Source organism: Aulonocara sp. 'chitande type north' Nkhata Bay, linkage group LG20, assembly GCF_057382095.1.
Source record: "Aulonocara sp. 'chitande type north' Nkhata Bay isolate Kocher_YH1m ecotype deep benthic linkage group LG20, A_spYH_male_GT1.1, whole genome shotgun sequence".
Classification (NCBI taxonomy): Eukaryota; Metazoa; Chordata; class Actinopteri; order Cichliformes; family Cichlidae; genus Aulonocara; species Aulonocara sp. 'chitande type north' Nkhata Bay.
The window spans coordinates 20,066,542-20,086,108 of record NC_141363.1 but is presented as its reverse complement, the minus strand read 5'-3'; the positions used below and the strand labels follow the sequence as shown (position 1 = coordinate 20,086,108).

At 44.7% G+C, this 19,567-nt stretch overlaps 1 protein-coding gene across 2 annotated transcripts in view; it reads left to right on the top strand.

The window, feature by feature from the left end:
* LOC147305488 (neural cell adhesion molecule L1.1-like) overlaps positions 1-19,219 on the top strand; it is a 44,321-nt gene extending 25,102 nt beyond the window's left edge. The window contains exons 13-29 of one of the 2 annotated variants that reach the window (XM_086276736.1): positions 2,719-2,891; positions 3,113-3,272; positions 4,558-4,685; positions 4,793-4,894; positions 7,645-7,851; positions 8,749-8,819; positions 8,925-9,150; positions 12,038-12,144; positions 12,492-12,762; positions 13,111-13,233; positions 13,470-13,646; positions 13,755-13,868; positions 14,535-14,684; positions 16,154-16,285; positions 16,369-16,441; positions 16,829-16,840; positions 17,362-19,219. In XM_086276736.1, coding sequence (XP_086132862.1) covers positions 2,719-2,891; positions 3,113-3,272; positions 4,558-4,685; positions 4,793-4,894; positions 7,645-7,851; positions 8,749-8,819; positions 8,925-9,150; positions 12,038-12,144; positions 12,492-12,762; positions 13,111-13,233; positions 13,470-13,646; positions 13,755-13,868; positions 14,535-14,684; positions 16,154-16,285; positions 16,369-16,441; positions 16,829-16,840; positions 17,362-17,617 — 2,482 coding nt within the window. In that variant the 3' untranslated portion in view covers positions 17,618-19,219. The remainder of the gene's footprint in view (positions 1-2,718; positions 2,892-3,112; positions 3,273-4,557; positions 4,686-4,792; positions 4,895-7,644; positions 7,852-8,748; positions 8,820-8,924; positions 9,151-12,037; positions 12,145-12,491; positions 12,763-13,110; positions 13,234-13,469; positions 13,647-13,754; positions 13,869-14,534; positions 14,685-16,153; positions 16,286-16,368; positions 16,442-16,828; positions 16,841-17,361) is intronic. The other variant, XM_086276738.1, reaches the window with a different exon arrangement.
* The last annotated feature ends 348 nt before the right edge of the window (positions 19,220-19,567 follow it).

Here is a 19,567-nt window from a genome sequence, read left to right as displayed (position 1 = left end):
ATTTATCGATTAAAATCGATTCTGGCTTTGATAACGTAAAATCTAGTCATTAAAATCCTGAATCGATTTTTAAATATAAATTTATTTTGCCAGAAACGCCAGAATCTCAAGTTGAACCTCACAAATTTTCAACAACTACCAAACAGCTAAAACAGTAAATGAGAGCAGGAACACGGGTCCTGCACAAAGACGTGAACACAAAACGCCGACGCATCAGAATCAGTGAGATGTGACTTTCTCACGCGCTGGCACGGACACGGTCACGGTCACGCCATCGGGGCTGAAAGCCGACAGCTCGCTGATTCTGAAGCTGCGGGTTTTTATCTCTCCAAACAATATTGACTCAACCAGCAGCAAAAGAAGATCCAAACTGCGCTTCACATAAACATCGGCATGAATTGCTGTTTTGCTTCCACCAGGATAAAATCACACTTCATGCAGAGCTCTCTCTCTCTCTCTGCACTTTCCCATCTAAAAATCTGTTTTCTGCATTATTCGCTTGCTTGTTACGCACCAGTCTACCGTTGTTTACAGCCTGTCGGCCGCTGTTTTTTTCCTTTTACTTACTTCGGAAAAGAAAGCCTCATTTCTGCCGTTCAACACTGAACAAATGTAAACTTTAAAATTATGCAAAATTGCAAAACTCTCAGCTGTGTCTGTAATCAAACCTCCGTAACTTTGCTCTGCTTCACCTCAGCAGCATCAGGTCATGTTCATGTGTTGATTAATGGTTTTCTTTCGTTTTTGATCTACTGCAGAATATTTGTATAAATCCCAGACCAGGAAAATCACCTTCATGTTTTTCTGTTTTATCCTCAGTTACTTTGACACAAAGGCCTCTGCTGTGATGCTCACACCTGTGACAAAGTCTCGCAAGTGTCAGCTTTCTTTTTATAGACAAAAAATATGGAAATGTGCTGATGCATGATCAGAATTATAATATTTCTGTCTGTCTGAGGCAAAATTTCCCCGATTCGAATCGAATCAATCAAATTGAATCGAGGATCAAATCGATTTGGGACCTTGAGAATCGAAATGGAATCGATTCTAGAAATCAGCGAAGATACCCAGCCCTACACTAAACCAGAAGAAAATCCAGCATATAGATGGCATCCTAAAGTTAAGGGCTTGATAGAGGAGGGTCCACACTAGTTTGAGAGGTGGCCCTTTCAAACTAGTGTGGTCAGAGGTGTGGTTAGTCTTAGAGGTGATTATAAAAAGTTGGGCTGTTTTCTGCCGTCAGTTTTTTTCAATGTAAAATCTGCCAAGAGAGATGATTTTTCAATTTCATTTAGTCATTTACCAACAGAGCAGGCAAAGTTTGCTAACTGTAAGCAGTAAAGCTTGTAAATATGGATGTGCGCATTCATTAACTACCTTAAGTAACTAACAGGTGCAGGACTGTAGAGTCTGTGTGTGTGGACGGGTATTAACATCTTCATGGGGACCAAAAATTGGTAGTTTACTATACTTGTGGGGACAAACAGCCCGAGTATGAAGGCATTTTTGAGACTCAAAGTGTGGTTTTAGTGTCAGGGTTACAGTTAGGTTATGGTCAGGGTCAGGGTTAGGTGTTCATTTTTGATGGTTAGGGTAAGCAGCCAGGGAAAGCATTATGTCAATGAGATGTCCCCACAAGGATATAAATACACACGTGTGTGTGTGTGTGTGTGTGTGTGTGTGTGTGTGTGCGTGTGTGTGTGTGTGTGTGTGTGTGTGTGTGTGTCAAAGTGCATGCAGCTGGATGATTTGTGCAGGTAACTAAAAACAGGCAGATCAGTGTGTACGCTGTCCGTGAAATTCTAGTGTTTTAATTGCAGTGAAATAAGGTTTTATTACATAAAAAAGGTGATTTTAAACTTTATTAAAGCCTATTTATTGACAAGATCAAAAACAAAGAGCGCATTCAAACTATCAAACTAATTCAAACCGTTTGAGTTGGAGCTGGTGGTTGCTGACGTGAATTAAGTGTCTAAGAATTACAGCAGTTTCTATACACATCCCACATTTGTACAGCAGCGTTATCAGTCTAGTTGTGCTAACAGTGAAAAGACACTGGTCATGAATGAGCCATTGTTGGTTTGGCTCTTTACTTTGAATGAAACAGCGCCCTCGTGTGGTTTTGTTTGAAATGCACCATGTCTCTGATGACCTGACCACACCCATTTCCCAAGTATGAAGAACTGAAAGCAGTCTGCATTTATTTTTATCTCCAGCTGTCGTGTGATTAGATTTTCAGTTCCTGACATCTGGAAACAAATGTACACTTACAGCTATCAGGTTTTTTTAGTTATTTAACCACCAAAACTTAGAAATACTGTTCTGGGTATCCTTGAAAAAAAAGACATCGAATTTCATTAGAAAACAAATGTGATGTGTTGGCTTCCACTGTGCAGTTCACATTATGTTCTTCCCCTCTCTCATCATTTATTGATCCCTTTGTGTTTGTTATCAAGTCACTAATCAGTGAGGATACACACTTCCATCGATCCAGGTCCTGGGACCTGATTCTGCAATCGTATGTTAGAATAAGTCTGCAATGATTCTGGAGACACAGAGCTGATTAGCATATGTAACGATCAATATCTTTGCTCTGTGTGTGTGTGTGTGTGTGCGTGTGTGTGTGTGTGTGTGTGTGTGTGTGTGTGTGTGTGTGTGTGTGTGTGTGTGTGTGTGTGCATGTGTTTGTGTGCGTGCATGTGTGTGTGTTGCCTGCAGGGACCGGGAGGACACGGGTGCTCTGCTGTCGGACCCTCTGCTGTATCCTCGTGTCTCCATTCTGACCAACGGGACCCTCAAGCTGTCCGACGTCAGCCACAACGACAGCGGCGAGTACATCTGCTCCGTACAAAACACCAACATCTCCATCACGGCCAAGCTGGACGTCTTCCGTGAGTCTCACACATAAAAGTGAAGCTTCATATAAATCTTGCTCCTCTCTGATGGAGCCTGGAATTATTTGCGCTTTATAAAAATCTCTGCTTGCACCTGTGACTGTGTGACTGTGATATGAACCATTTATGATGCAATCATTTTGTTGTAAGCGTTTACAGAAAAAGTCACTAACAAATGTCACTAATTCCTCGGTCCTGTGTTTCCTGCGTTCCTTCAGGTCCAAGTGAGATACTGACGCCCCCCCAGGCTGTTCGTGTTGTCCAGGGAAAGAGCGCTTTCCTGGACTGTGACGTCGACACCGATCCTCGGCTGAGGGATTACCAGGTTGTCTGGAAGAAAGCGAATCGGAAACTAGAAGAGACATCAGTAGATGACAAGTAAAAACACACACACACACACATACTGTGCAAAACAAAGCACATTTCTATTGCAGCTTCTGTCCTAAAAGGAAAAGAAAGAAAAAAACCTAAAGATCTTTTATTTGGGAGGAAACAGAAGAAATCTCTGGAAATTCAAATTCAAATTCAAATTCAAATTTTATTTGTCACACACACACAACCATACACAGTATGACATGGGGGTGAAATGCTTGTAGCTGTACAATGCCCGACCATTAAATGACAGAAGAAAAGTTTTACAATATTTACAATTTACTACAAAAATTTACAAATTAACTTAGGAATTTACAGTAAAGAATGTGCAAATAGCAGAAGAGATTATAAAGATAAGGATTATAAATTATAGGAATTATAGGATTATAGGAAATGTGTGGTGGTGCGTGTGGTGACGTGTGTGAGAGTCCAGTCTTATAGTGACGTGTTTGGGAGAGTCCAGTCTTATAGTGACGTGTTTGGGAGAGTCCAGTCCTACACCTGGTTCAGGCCCCGAATAGCCTGGGGGAAGAAGCTCCTCCTCATTCTCTCTGTTTTGGCCTTAAGGGAGCGGAAGCGCTTCCCAGACCTCAACAGTGAGAAGAGTCCATTGTGGGGATGGGAGAGGTCCATCATAATCTTCCTAGCTTTGGACTTGCACCGCTTGGTGTAGATGGACAGCAGGAAGAACAGAGGACTGGTTTCTGAGCTGGAAATTTCTCTTTCTGAGAGCAGAAATCTAAAGACCTTCATGGTGAATGTACTTATCTATGTGATCCCCAAAATGACACACTCACAAATTTCCTAATAATTAAATAATCCCAGTGACTCATTTTCATCTTAATTTGGGAAAAATAAATAACTGAGTCATATCATCAGCTGCTTCTTCAGAGGATTGAGCTTCAGAACAGGTCAGACATGTCTGATCACAAGACTCGATCCTTTATGGGAAGCACCTGAATGGACTGCATGATGGATGCTGGACCCTGAAATGAGTTGCCAAACATACTTGTACAGCTATTAATACCACAAAAGTTTATGTCTGTGAATGAAAAACAACCAAAATGTAGTGAAAGTGCATACTTTGAAATGCAGCATCGTCGATAAACGTTCATGACTCTCAACACAGAGAGAGAACATTACAGCAGCTCTCAGGTGTCACCATCCAAGAAACATCTGAGTTCCTCAGCTCTGAACTGGAGGTCTTCATGTCTCTGTCAGGGTGCAGAAATAAATGACTTGTACTGTTGTTGTTACACAGAATTACACGTGTGCTCGTGTGTGTGTGCAGGTACACCTTCTTCAAGAACAACACGCTGAAAGTGACAGACGTCCAATTAAATGACAGCACGGAGTATTCCTGTGAGGTCATCACTAAAGTGGACAACGTGATTGCACAGGGCTCCATCACTGTCATAGGTGTGTGTGTGTGTGTGTGTGTGTGTGTGTGTGTGTGTGTGTGTGTGTGTGTGTGTGTGTGTGTGTGTCTGGACTGTGGCTCTAATTGTTTTCTGTTGTACTCTCAGCAAAACCGGACCCTCCCAGTGGTCTGACTCTGTCTAATGCTGAGGGGGTCAGTGTGACTCTCAGCTGGAGCCCAGGACTCTCCCACAACAGCCCCATCACAGGTACCACACACGCACACAGACAAAACATGCGAATTTTGGTATCTGTTGTCATGTGCTGATAGTGGAAGCAGCTGAAGAGGACATTTTCATTTCCTGCTGAGACTCTTAAACCTTATGAAATGTTCTGGATTTTTCTGAGATGACTGAAAAAGGAGTACAGCAGGCCACCAACCTCCACCAATCAAACTCCATCTTCATCAGTTATGAAAAACATGGGTAACGACAGCGAGACCTGGATGGGCATGATTGGGAGGAAAGGCCTCCCCGATCTGAACCCGAGCGGTGTTTTGTTATTGGACTTCTGTGCAAATCACAGTTTGGCCATAACGAACACCTCGTTCGAACATAAGAGTGTCCATAAGTGCACGTGGCACCAGGACAATCGGTTTTGTAATCGTATCACCAGACCTGCGACCATATGTTCTGGACACTCAGGTAAAGAAAGGGTCTGCGCTGTCAACTGACCACCACCTGGTGGTGAGATCGATCAGGTGGCGGGGGAGGACGCTGGATAGACTCGGTGCACCTAAATGCGTAGTGAGGGTGTGCTGGGAACACCTAGCAGAGGCCCCAGTCCGTGAGATCTTCAACGCACACCTCCGGCAGAGCTTCAACAGCATTCCAAGGGAGACTGGGGACATTGAGTCCGAATGCACCATGTTCAGCATCTCCATTGCCGAAGCTGCTGCATTGAGCTGCGGCCGCAAGGTGGTTGGTGCCTGTCATGGAGCGCTACTGACGTCGACTGAGAAAATTGTCAGGCGGTGGAAGGAATACTTCGAGGACCTCCTTAATCCCACTGACACGTCTTCCGAGTAGGAAGCAGAGTCTGGGAATGAGGGGAATGACCCGCCAATTTCCAGGGGTGAGGTGACTGAGGCAGTTAAACAACTCCTTGGTGGCTGAGCCCCTGGTGTGGATGAGGTCTGCCCCGAGTTCCTGAAGGCTCTGGACGTTGTAGGGCTGTCCCGGTTGACACGCCTCTACAATGTTGCATGGAGATCAGGGGCAGTACCTGTGGACTGGCAGACCGGGGTGGTGGTCCCCATCTTTAAGAAGGGGGACCGGAGGGTATGTTTCAACTACAGGGAAATCACACTCCTCAGCCTCCCTGGGAAAGTCTATGCCAGGGTGCTGGAGAGGGGAGTTCGTCCACTAGTCGAACCTCGGATGCAGGAGGAACAATGCGGTTTTCGTCCTGGTCGCGGAACACTGGACCAGCTCTTTATCCTCTCGAGGATACTTGAGGGTGCATGGGAGTTTGCCCAACCAGTCTACATGTGTTTTGTGGGCTTGGAGAAGGCATTCGACCGTGTCCCTCGGGGTGTCCTGTGGGAGCTGCTGCAGGAGTATGGGGGTGTCTGGCCCATTGCTACGGGCCATTCAAACCTGCAACAACTGTTGCAAGAGCTTGGTTCGCATTGCCAGCAATAAGTTGGACTCGTTCCTGGTGGGTGATGGGCTCCACCAGGGCTGCCCTTTGTCACCAATTCTGTTCATAATTTTTATGGACAGGATTTCTAGGCACAGCCAAGTGGCGGAGGGCTTTCACTTCGGTGGCCTCAGAATCTCATCTCTGCTTTTCGCAGATGATGTGGTTCTGTTGGCTTCATTGGGTGAGGGCCTCCAGCTCGCACTGGAACCGGTCCATCGTGATGAAGAGAGAGCTGAGTGTAAAAGCGAAGCTCTCAATTTACCGGTCGATCTACGCCCTTACCCTCACTTATGGCCACGAGCTGTGGGTAGTGACCGAAAGAACGAGATTGCGGATACAAGCAGCGGAAATAAGCTTCCCATAACGGGTGGCTGGCCTCTCCCTTAGAGATAGGGTGAGAAGTTCAGCCATCCGGGAGGGGCTCAGAGTAGAGCTCCTCCACATCGAAAGGAGCCAGCTGAAGTGGTTTGGGCATCTGACAAGGATGCCTCCTGGGCGCCTCCTGGGTGAGGTGTTCCGGGCATGTCCTACCGGGAGGAGGCCCCAGGGCAGACCCAGGACACGCTGGAGAGATTATATCTCTCGGCTGGCCTGGGAACTCCTTGGTGTTCCCCCGGATAAGCTGAAGGAGGTGGCTGGGGAGAGGGAGGTCTGGGCTTCTCTGCTTAGGCTGCTGCCCCCGCGACCCAGCCTCGGATAAAGCAGAAGAAGATGGATGGATGGATGAACACCTTAGGCATTCCTGAAACAAACCATGTTGCTCATTCAACTTTATTTAAAACGTATTTATTTGAAAATTACAAAGAGTAAGAACAACATTGAAAAGAATGTCTATTTCAATAGCGGGAGTTAAATTCTGGAATGAGTTAAAAGAAGTAATAAAGGTCAGTAGTGATATAAACCAGTTTAAAATAAAACTCAAACAATAAATTTTAAATAAGTATAAGAATGAAGAAAATGCAATTAACCCAAGACAGCAGTCAAACTCATGTTTATTTTCTTCTGCAAATTAGCAAATCTAAATATAGTTTTAGTTGAACATGTGAAAATACTTTTTGAGATGTTATGTTCTAAGTTGAAGGCGTTGTATACGTTTTTGTTGTTCAAGTTTAGATGATGAGGATGTAAACCTGAGGGGGTAGGGCTAAATAAGTATATACTTCTGCCTACTCCTTTTCAAACAACTGTATGGAATGATTTTATGAAACGTTGGTGAATGTATATGTTTGAAATAAAAAAGAACTGAACTGAACTGAAAAACCGACCTACAGCTGAAAAACAGCTGATGAACCGGATCATGTCTGACTCCTTCCAGAGTTCATCATACAGGCTCGGGAGGAGTACCACACGGAGGAGAGGAAGTGGACATGGGAGGAAATGAAGAAAGTGCCAGGCGACTTCAACCACGTGGAGCTGACCCTCCATCCATTCTCCACCTACCGATTCCGGGTCATCGCCATCAATGAGGTTGGCAGGAGCAGACACAGCAACTCCTCAGACCACCACAGCACGCCACCTGCTGGTAAAGAACAATACCTCAACTTGTGCTGTGCAAATGTTGGTATAGATCCAATATCAAATAAATACAGGGCCAGTACTGCCAATACCAGTACTGATACCAAAGCTTAAAGGCAGCTTATGTAGGTAAGAGCAGCATGATTTATGAGATTCTGATTTCAACTGTGATTTTTAATTTCCACAATAATTAGTTGACACAACAAAACACACTCTTCAGCTTTTCGTGTATTTTAAATTGGGAGGTTTTTTAAATTTATGTTTGCTATAGGACATAAATAAAATAGACGTGACCGTGAACATCACAGGTGCATGTTTGAGGTATACACTTTATTTAACACAATTCACTGGGCTACGTGCTGCAACTAAAAGATAGAAATAAAAATCGATCCTATCATGATAGTATCGATCCGATACCAGTACCAGCATTGGTATCGATCCGCCCACCTCTAGCCTTAAGTGATAGGATCCATGTGTCAGAGGCTGGAAAAGACTTCAGTGAATGAAACAACAATATAAGCTAGCAGCAGATGTGATGAGCTTTAGAGTTACAACTGCTACTAGCAGTGATTTTTATAGACTGTGTCCAGGAGCTCAATATGAGGCGTGGCATTACCCACCGGTTTTTGGAACAGCAGTTTATGGTCATCACCGTGTTGTTCTTCTGCAGGAAGTTTGTTTCTGCTGTGAAGTTTTACCATGGAGTCTGACTCACAGCTGAGCCTCAGGCTGACATTAGAGGGACGGAAAATGTATTTACCATTAATTACATTATCAGTCTGAAAGTTTCACAAAGAAATATAAAACATGGTTGATCAATGGTCATGGAGATCAATAAAGAAGATCAATACAGGATGACTGAAGTGTGTTTATTAAACTGAGATATTTTCCTTCACCCTTTTAGTTCCCTCCATCAACCCTACAGGAGTGCGCAGTAACTCCTCAGAACCAGGGACACTGATCATCACGTGGGATGTGAGTACGTCAGCGTGTATGCAGTGGGCTCGAGTAAACATCCTCTGATATGTTTCATGAAAAGCACAGTCCACGGGCACTTCATATTCTTACTTTCTGTTGCAGGAGATAGACAAGCGTTTCCATAACGGCCAGAACTTCCAGTACGAGGTGCTGTGGAGGGAGGCCGATGGGTCAAATGTAAACTGGAACTCCGGCCGTGTGAGGTCTCCACCGTTCATAGTGAACAACACAGGAACGTACACACCGTTTGAGATCAAAGTCCGATCTGTCAACGCTCTCGGAGGAGGACCGGAACCAAAGTCGGAGAGCGGGCACTCCGGAGAAGACAGTACGTCATCCCAGAGCTTCATCCCTGTGGCCGAGTGCTGTAATGGGAGGGCCTGTTATTGTGTGTAACTGGGAACCATTACAGGGCTAAAGCCTGTGTGCACCCACTGAGAGGACTGGAACTAAAGCTCATACATACACATATAGAGACAGTACATGATATCTACAAGTCAGTAATACTGATGACAGTGAGCCAGTTCTGAAAATATCAACTTAAAACAATCTGAGTTAACCATGTTTATCCATACAGCTTATGAATGCCATCAGTCATAAATAATCTCACTGCAACAGCTTCATGAAGCATCACATCACAGCTCTTTCTGTCAAAATGTCAAATCTAACATCTCTTGTTGGAGTGCCCGGCAGCTGTACACATGAATGCTTTGCTGCTGTGCAGGCTGTTAATCACTCAGAGCATATAGTGAAGTTTCCTGTCAGTGCTTAGATCCTGCTGGGAAAATGTCTTTAGGTCAAAAGTCAAGAATCTCAATGAGTGGATGATGGGAATGATGCAGCTGAGGGTTTAATGTCTCACGCTGAATGTTCGGCATGTGAATCAATAATTGCCTCTTTTGTAATGTTGTCATTTTGATGAGAAATACGAGTTTCAGCTCGAACTGACTTATTTCTGTTTAGGAGGTTGCACATGCGTTCTTTCACAGGCTTAGAGAACTGTTCAGTTAGAGGGTAGTTAGGAGGTAAAAAGGTGATGACTGCCAAGGTCATTCCTCACAGCAGTCATCACGGTTTCCTTCAGTTACCTCGAGCTCTGAGGTCTTCACTGGTCTTTGGAAAGCTCAGTGTTTTATCAGCAGCAGCAGCAGCAGCAGCAACGCGTGACATGACACCGTCCAAAGGTTCTTACCAACGGGCTAAGCTTCTTCAGTTCTAGGGTCAAATGGTGGAGAGTCCCAGATATAAACCTAGTGGGAGTTTCCCCCCACAGAGGGACAAAAGGACCCCCTGATGATCCTCTAATCACATGAGCCAAGGTGTGAAACTGGGTGTGGGTCCCAATCAGCTAGAGTTTCAGGTGAGCTCATTGTGAAACCTGGCCCCACCTTATTATGTCATTTCCTGAGGTCAGATGGCCCAGGGTGTGAGTGGGCGTTAAGGCGTCTGGGAAGGATCTCAAAACTGGATTATAGATGGCAGACAATTGGTGTCACAAGCTCCGCCCTCTGTTCAAAGATGGTCGCTCACAGTGGACATAGATGCTTCTTTCACTCCTCTTTCAAACCATCTGTCCTCTCTGTCCAAAGTGTGAAGATTGGCATCCTCGAAAGAGTGTCCTTTATCCTTAAGATGCAGATGGACTGCTGAGTCTTGTCCTGTGGAGGTGGCTCTTCTGTGTTGTGCCATGTGCTTGTGAAGTGGCTGTTTGGTCTCTCCAATGTAGAGGTCTGGGCATTCCTCGCTGCACTGTACAGCAAACACCACATTGTTAAGTTTGTGTTTAGGAGTTTTGTCGTTCGGGTGAACCAGTTTGTGTCCAAGTGTGCTGCTGGGTCTGAAGTAAACTAGGATGTTGTGCTTGGAGAAAACTCTCCTGAGTTTCTCTGATACACCGGCTACAGAGGGGATGACAATGTTTTAAGTGTTTCCTTTGCATGTGTGTGTTGCTTCTTTTTTCCTTCAGGCTTAGAGGGAACATGTTCTGCCCGGTGGTGTAGGGTCCTAATTACTCCAAGTCTGTGTTCCAGAGGGTGATGGGAGTCAAAGAGGAGGTACTGGTCCGTGTGCGTGGGCTTCCGGTAAACTTCGATGTTGAGGTTTCTTCTCAATGCGCACAGCACAGTTCAGGAATGACAAACAGTTATCCTTTGTGTCTTCCCTAGTTTGACACAAAGGATAACTGTTTGCCATTCTTTAGGAGTTTTCTCCAAGCACAACATCCCAGTTTACTTCAGACCCAGCAACACGCTCAGACAGAAACTGGTTCATCCCAAAGACAAAACTCCTAAACACAAACTTAACAATGTGGTGTTTGCTGTACAGTGCAGCGAGGAATGCCCAGACCTCTACATTGGAGAGACCAAACAGCCACTTCACAAGCGCATGGCACAACACAGAAGAGCCACCTCCACAGGACAAGACTCAGCTGTCCATCGGCATCTAAAGGTCAAAGGTCACTCCTTCACACATCTGTCTTCTCTTGGCTCGTGTGCTTAGGTAGAGGGTCAATAGTGGGTCCATTGTCCCTCTCGGTGGGTTACTCCCAAAGAGCTTAAATCTGGGACTCTCCACCATTTGACCCTAAAACTGAAGAAGCTTCTCGAATGAGAGGTGAAACGTCTTCAAGCAACTTAAAGAAGTCCAGACGCTTTTCTTTCCAAGCTCCTTAGACTACGATGACCTGGATCAATGAGGACCTTCACAGACACATGCTGTTAAACTATTCATCATTTCAGGTTCACGTGCTTATATTATGACATCACCGTATTGCTTAGAAATATCCTGACAATCACAGACAAGTCATTACTGCAGCAATGGGTATTTACTAGTGTAATGAATTCAGCAGAAATTCAGAAGTTTGTCTCTGACAGAAAACCGTGCACACACACATACACATGTTGCGTATTCATATCTTGTGTGTAACTGACATAATGCTTTCCCTAGCCCCTTACCCTAAACCTAACCATAACCCAGTTGTAACCCTGACACTAGAACCACCTTTTTTAGTTTTAAAAATGCCTTCAGACTTGTGAGGACCAGAATTCTGGTCCCCATGAAGGCTGTTGGTCCCCACAACTATAGTAAAAGTCCAACTTTTGTCCCCACAAAGATATCAATACACATTCACACACACAGTCATAAACTGCGAGTTTGTGCAAATAACATCGCTGCTGTGCTGATTTCTTATGTTCATGCCTTGCTGCTTCTCTCAGAGCCAGAGGAAGCGCCGACTGGAGTTTCAACCACCGTGATGAACAGCACCATCAGAGTGAGCTGGAACGAAGCCCAGAGGGTCCGAGGTTTGCTGCTGGGATACAGGGTAGCACTTCTCATTGAGTTTAATTACCTGACTCACATCACAGAAATGCTCTTAACATTTAAATCCTCTGTTCATGTAAGGTTATTACTTGGTGCGATGTTTCAAAAATTTAATTGGACTTTGGCTTTGAGCCTCTGCCCATCTTTAATACTGAGAAACTTTATAATCTTTCTGTCAATCAAACCCCAGAAAATAGTCCCGAGTGGCATCTTTGATTAGTAGAATAATGGATGAAAACACAGGCTGATAAAAGTTTTTATCGTGTTCTGAATTTTTTAATTTCATTTTCAGCTGTAACTTTATCAAAGCACATAAAGTGTGTTCATGTTTCTCTATGCTTGTTTCAGATCTACTATAAGAGGCTGGCTCCCAAGGCCGAACGGAGCCGGAGGTCTCTCAGACAATCCCAACATGAGGAGGACAGAGGAGAAAGATCTAAACAATTGAGTGAGACAGACGAGCACAGCTGGCAGGTGGAGGAGGTTGACCATAGCAAGACCTCAGCGGAGGTGACGGGACTGCGACTGTTTTCTGAGTATGAGCTGACGGTCACTGCGTTTAACAGCAAAGGGGAGAGTCCTCGCTCCCCGCCGCACCACTTCCACACGCCGGAGGGAGGTGAGTTTCAACCAAACGCTGCTGTTTGAGGGTCATGTGACCATGGATCGAAGTGCAATTTGACAGGTTCCACAAGTCAAAGGTCAGCTGATCTGAGCAGCATTGTGTAGTAAGTTAGCTGTCTGCTTTAATTACCAATTATTTGAAGGTATCAGAATGCTGCTCTTGTTCCAGCCCATTGCAACCTCTGCACCTGACCCAAAAGCTTACGACACGACATTCATATCCGAGCGGACTTTGACATTCAGACAGAATAAAGTCAACCGAACTTTCTTCCCTCGTGTCTAAGAGTTCAGGATCAGTTCTCAAGTTACACAAACCTCACCTGGAACTGTTCTGTGTGTGCAGCTCCTGGTCCTCCTGCAACTCTGGAGTTTGAAAGCCCGACAGAAAAATCCCTGATTCTCTCCTGGAGCCCTCCAGCTGAGACCAACGGCATTCTGCTGGGATACATAGTGCAGTACCAACGGGGTAAGGTCTGATCCTGGCTGCGTCATGAAAATAAGATGAAGTTTAACGATTGTGACTTTTCTTTTTGTGTTCATCCTTGAATTCTGTTGTAACTTTACTTTCTGGTGTTTCCTTCAGATTTCAATGTTTTTCTTTGTCCCTGTTTAAGTTTTATTTATTTCACTTTCTGGGAACAGCGTTTGGCCACCAAGCGTTCTTAGTCATGTTTTTCTGCCTGGTTTGTGTTTCATCTGTAGAGGTGGAAAGCAAAGACAGTCCTGTGGAGATACTGAAAGTCAATGATCCCACAGTAAAGCACATCACGCTGGACAACCTGGACCCCGACAGCCATTACATCTTCAACGTAACAGCATGCACAAAGATTGGACAAGGCCCTCCCATCACACGCAGGGGAGCCACCCTGCTTGATGGAGGTGAAACTTCAGAATTCTGCCTCACACCGTTTAGTGTTCGGCTTTATTTAGTGAAATAAAACCAAATTCTCAAATTGACCTTGTTTTCTCCACCCCCCTGCCTTCTAGAGCCTCCGAGAAACATCACAGTAACCTCTGGTAACGCATCAGTCCACCTGAGCTGGGTGCCCGGAGAGAGAAACCGAAACCACGGCTTCCACATCCAATACCTCAAGAAGAGCGGTAAGGACAGGACGGCTTGCAGGGAGAGGAAGTTTGAGGGGGTCTGTGAGCATGTGTGGACAATGACTCTTAGAAAGGGGAATAAAGGAGCTGGAGAGTAAGGAAGGAAAACATGTCTGAGTCCTTCTCAAAGTCTTGATAACAGTTCCCGGCGGTGATTCGACCAATTATTTTGAAGATCCTGACTCTAAATGATCGAACAGAGGTTTAAACTTCAGTGTTGAAGAACAGCATGCGGAGGCTCAACAGTCAAATCTGAAAAAACTCTCAAATGTCCAAAAAATAAACCTTTAAGGCTTTTTTCTCTTGAAGTTATACTTTGGTCTGAGAACATGACAGCCTGACTAATGGTTCAATCCAAAGTGAGACGAGCCTGAAGAACCTGCAGTGAACCAAGAACAAGTAAACAGCTCCCAACTTATTATGATGATAACAAGTAGATTAAACTGTCACGACTCTCTGATGTTTCATGCGTATCCAGTGATTTGAATATGAATTTTCACACTGTTTTGCTTCTGCAGCGTCTCTGGATCAACATCACAGCAGAATTATTAGAAAGAGCAGAAGAATCAGAGACAGTTCATTAAATGAGAGGAGGAACAGCTTTAGGATTGATTCCTACTATGTTCTTCATATGTTTCATTCTTCTCTGCCGTGTGGCTGCAGGAGGCGGTGGGTGGGAGAAGTCAGAACAGGTCAACACTACGCAGGGTTTCTATATGCTGACGGGCCTCCAACCAGGAGCTCAGTACCACCTGAGGGTCATGCATGGAAACTCCACTTATTGGCAAGGCGAGGCAAAGACCGTGGAACCATGTAAGTATGCAGAGTAGTAGAGGTTGATGCCACAATCTTCACAGATTCACAAATCTAGCACTGTCGACGTCCTGATGCGTGCTCAATCATCCAGGTAAGTAAATCCCAAAAAGTTAATTCTGTTCATCTGGACGTAACGTTTTCAGTGGGAGAAACACTTCATCACTGATTTAAGCGACTTCTTCAGTCTCAGCTGACTGCAGGTTTCCCCAACCTTATAAACAGTACATTTGTATAATGACTGAAACCAGCCCACTGAAGGAACAATGGGCTGGGAGGTCAGTTCCTTGATCATTAGTATGCAAATTCTCTGAACAAAGCTTGACCTGGAGCTTTGATCTGGTTGGAGGATTGCCAGGATTTATACATTGGAGAAAGTAAACAACCTCTGGCGAAGCGGGTGTCACATCACAGAAGAGCTACCTCGTCAGGCCAAGACTCTGCAGTCTATTCACACCTACAGGCCAGTGGACACTCTTTCAATGATGAGGATGTAACATCCTGGATAGGGAGGAACGCTGGTTTAAGGGCGGAGTCAAGGAGGCCATTTATGTGAAAAGGGAAAGACCATCTCTGAATCGAGGAGGGGGCCTAAGGGTACATCTGTTACCATCTTACAATGCTGTGATTGCAGCCATTCCCCAACTCTCTGTGAATGGGACTCATGACCATTGATCAATGAGCTTTGATCAGTGGTTGTTGATCAATGGTCAAGAGAATTTGCATATTAATGATCAAGGAACTGACCTCCCAGCCCATTGTTCCTCAGTGGGCTGGTTTCAGTCATTATGCAAATGGACTGTTTATAAGATTGAAACCTGCAGTCAGCTGAGACTGAAGAAATCACCTGGATGATGACGAAGTGTTTCTCCCACTGAAAACGTTACGTCCAATGAACAGAATCAACTTTTGGGACTAGCACTGTGGAGTTTTCAGGCGGGCTAATCTCGCTACCTGTGTGAAAATCATAATTCCAAACGCGTCTGGACTTCTTTAAGTTGCTTGAAGACGTTTCACCTCTCATCCGAGAAGCTTCTTCAGTTCTAGCGTCAAATGGTGGAGACACCAACTGTCTGCAATCTTTAATCCAGTTCTGAGATCCTTCCCAGACGCTTCCTGGGCCATCTGACCTCAGGAAATCACATGTTAGGATGGGGCTAAGTTTCACACTCGAAACCTTGGCTGATTGGGACCTACACCTTCACACCTTGGCTCATGTAATTAGGTAGAGGATCATTAGGGGTCCTCTCGGTGGGTTACTCCCAAAGAGCTTAAATCTGGGATTCTCCACCATTTGATCCTAGAAGCTAGAAGCTTCACAGATGAGAGGTGAAACGTCTTCAAGCAACTCAAAGAAGTCCAGACGCTTTTCTTTCCAAGCTCCTTAGACTACGATGACCTGGATGACTGAGAACCTTCACAGACATCATTCCAAACATTTCTGTGACAGTCTGTCTCTGTTCTCTCAGTGCCGTCAGAGATAACCGGCAGGTTCGCCACCCAAGGCTGGCTGATTGGACTCATCAGCGCCATCGTGCTGCTGGTTCTCATACTGCTCATCCTCTGCCTTATCAAACGCAGCAAGGGTGGCAAATATGCAGGTACACTGTGGTGCGCAGCTGGACTCACACTCTCTGACTCACACAGACTCTAACGCAGAGTTAAAGGTTTCTTTTTTTCACAGTGAAGGACAAAGAAAGTAAGGAGGTGGACTCTGAAGCTCGACCAATGAAAGATGAAGCCTTTGGAGAATACAGGTGGGCCTTTTTGAATGTCACTCATGATTACAGGCTATGCTTGAAATGCATTTGCTTCCACACAGAACAAAGTGCTACGGTGGCCCTGCAGGTACAAAATACAGCAAGAGCACAAAACACAGAGCGACCCTGCGATTTGAGTCAGTGTGTTGTTGTTTAGTTTTTGCACAAAAATCCTTCATGTCGACACAACAATGAGATCAGTTATATACAGTATGTTTTTATATAAACAGTGATAATATCCCTGCAGTAAATCATATTATGAAACTTTGTTTTGTTTCTGAAACATCGAGTTTGACGGCTTCATCTGAGCGTGCAGCCCGTCATGCTCGCAGCTCTGCTTCCTTTCATTCACTTTTCTTTCTCCCTTCAATGCTCTGCCTGCAGATCCCTGGAGAGGTAGGACAGTTCACCCCTCTGTAGCACTCACGTGTGTGTTTGTGTGTTTGTGTCGAGAAGCTGTTTAGATTTAATGAAACTTTTCATTCTGTGTGCATTTCTTTGAGTTTTTGTGTAATTAGGCATCATTTGCATAATCAGCCTGCAGTCCTTGAACACCAGGAAGAATTTTATTAACATTTTATTCATGTGTTATTTTATACTATGTTATTTCATATTTGTCTTTTCAGCATTTTTAAAATTTTTATTTTATATCATTACATTTTTTTTATTTAAATACTTTAAATTTATTTAAATACTTATAATAACTTGATCCTCCTTAACATGATGAACTGTTAAAGAGGATGTACTTACCCATGCAGTTTCTTTCTTTCCATTTTCAGTTTGGGACATATTTCACAAATTTGACACAGTTATGATGTCACCGTGTCTGTGTGATGCTACACAGCATGTTCCTGCATTTATCAGACTTCACTTTTTGTCTGTGAGAATTTACACTGAGTCTCTGTGCCGTCCTCCAGCGATGGCGATGAGAAGCGCTCGGACAGCCAGCAGTCTCTGGAGGAAAGTAAGATGGGCAGCGTCGACTCTCTGGCTGAATACGGGGACAGCGTGGACATCCAGTTCAACGAGGACGGCTCCTTCATCGGCCAGTACAGCGGCCGGGCATCTGTTCCCCACGGCAACGAGAGCTCGGGCCCCGCCTCCCCCGTTAATGCAGTCCCACCTCCCCCCGTCGCTCCCTCCATGTCGAGCATCCTAAATCGGCCCAGCTAGAGACACACATGGCCAAAACACACACACACACACACACACACACACACACACACACACACACACAATGTCAGTACATTCCATTGGTTTATGCAGTGAAGCTGCTTACAGTTTACAAACACACACAAAAACACACACACATACAACCGCGTGATTAGAAACTCGTATGAGCGAACAAACTGAGTGAGGTGAGGGCGAGAGCTGCACCAGCTGCTCCTGAGCTCGGTGAGTCAGGTTACATGAGCTCAGTCTGTTTGCAGGATTGTTACTGAACATGTAAAACTTCTGATTTTGTAACAACTGAGATGGTGTTCGGGACGCGTAGCCCGCCGAAGACACGCAGCGAATGTTATTCTGGTCTGCAGCATCTGATTCAGCTTCACATGTCAGTAACTACTCACATAGATTAACACCCAAATGAGTACATGGAGACAGTTTAAGAGCTATGAAACTTCAATTGAATTCATAATAAAGGGATACAAAACAGACTAGTTCTTATGTAGGATTATTAATGAATATTTAAAATTCTGGACTAACTTTTTGTAGTCAGTGACCACAAAGCAAACAGTTTGCTAGTCTGGAAGAACCAAGTGACAGCTGATTGGCTAACGGTGAATATCAGCTTAAACATAAAAATAAAATAATAAAGCTTATTAATACTAATTCTGATAAAGGATCCATTCTCTGTGCATTTTAGCTAATACAGTTTGAGCTTCTGATGTCCTCTCCGTACCCTTCATGACGAGTTCTGACACCTCAGCATATCTCAAACTAGAAAGTCACCTGAGTGGCTGCAGGTGGAGCTCCCTCTGAGGTTCTTTGGCTCTAACTGACATACATCTCTGGATTTATCTGGACTTCACCAGGTTTGTAGTGACCATGTTGTGGTTTGTTTACACGATGGAAAGCTTTGTAATTGGGCACAAACAATTTACTGTTTACTAAAATCTTTCCTGATTTGATGAATGTAATTGCGAATTAAGCCGGGACTCGCTGAGATGGCCTTAAAGTGAAACCAGTCTCAGTCTCATAAGGAAATGAGTCTCATGGCTCAGAGTGTTGCGTCTGATTCTTGGTTGCTCCATCTGTCCACCAGGACAAAGCTGCTCTTTGACTTTTTACCTTAGAGTGGTGTTTGCACATGACGCAGTAAAGTTAGACTTTAAATAGAAACTTAGAGAAGCTGGTGCAGCTCAGCCCAGGAGACGGAGATGATTTATGGGAGAGCGTCACAAAGAAAAAGCAAAAATCTGGGAGTTTTTCATCTTTCATCTTGGACCAAATCACTTTATTTCATCGTAAACAAACATTTCAGTCTCTTTTTGTTTCCTTAGCATATTTATATGTCGATTTTTTATATTTATGTGTTTTTGTTACCAACTTATGTATCTGAGTTTGCATGCATGCGTCATGGAACGGTTTTTACTATTTATAGATGCATGCCAGCTTCCAGGCATTTCTAAAGCATTTCATTGATATTTGAGTTAAAGAGCGAGACTGTTACGCTCTGTGTGTGTGTGTGTGTGTGTGTGTGTGTGTGTGTGTGTGTGTGTGTGTGTGTGTGTGTGTGTGTGTGTGCGTGTGTGTGCGTGCGTGCGTGCGTGCGTGCGTGTGTGTGTGTGTGCGTGCGTGCGTGCGTGCGTGTGTGTGTGCGTGCGTGCGTGCGTGTGCTTGCTCTCCATCCCTGCCCTTTGACCTGCAGAGAGGGGAGCTCTGTTGCCTTATGAGAGTCCAGATGAACCTCCTCTCCTCCCTCTTCCTGTCAGTCATCTCTCCTCAGACGCAGCTTCATGTGTAAAAGTTTTCAGCGTTGCAGTTTCTGCAAACGTCCATTAAACCCTGTAAACGGCCAGCAGACGGCACAGTTCACTGCTTCAGATGTTTCAGGGCTGCCTTTGAATATGATTGGAAAAATTCCTATGCATACACACACACACACACACACACATACTG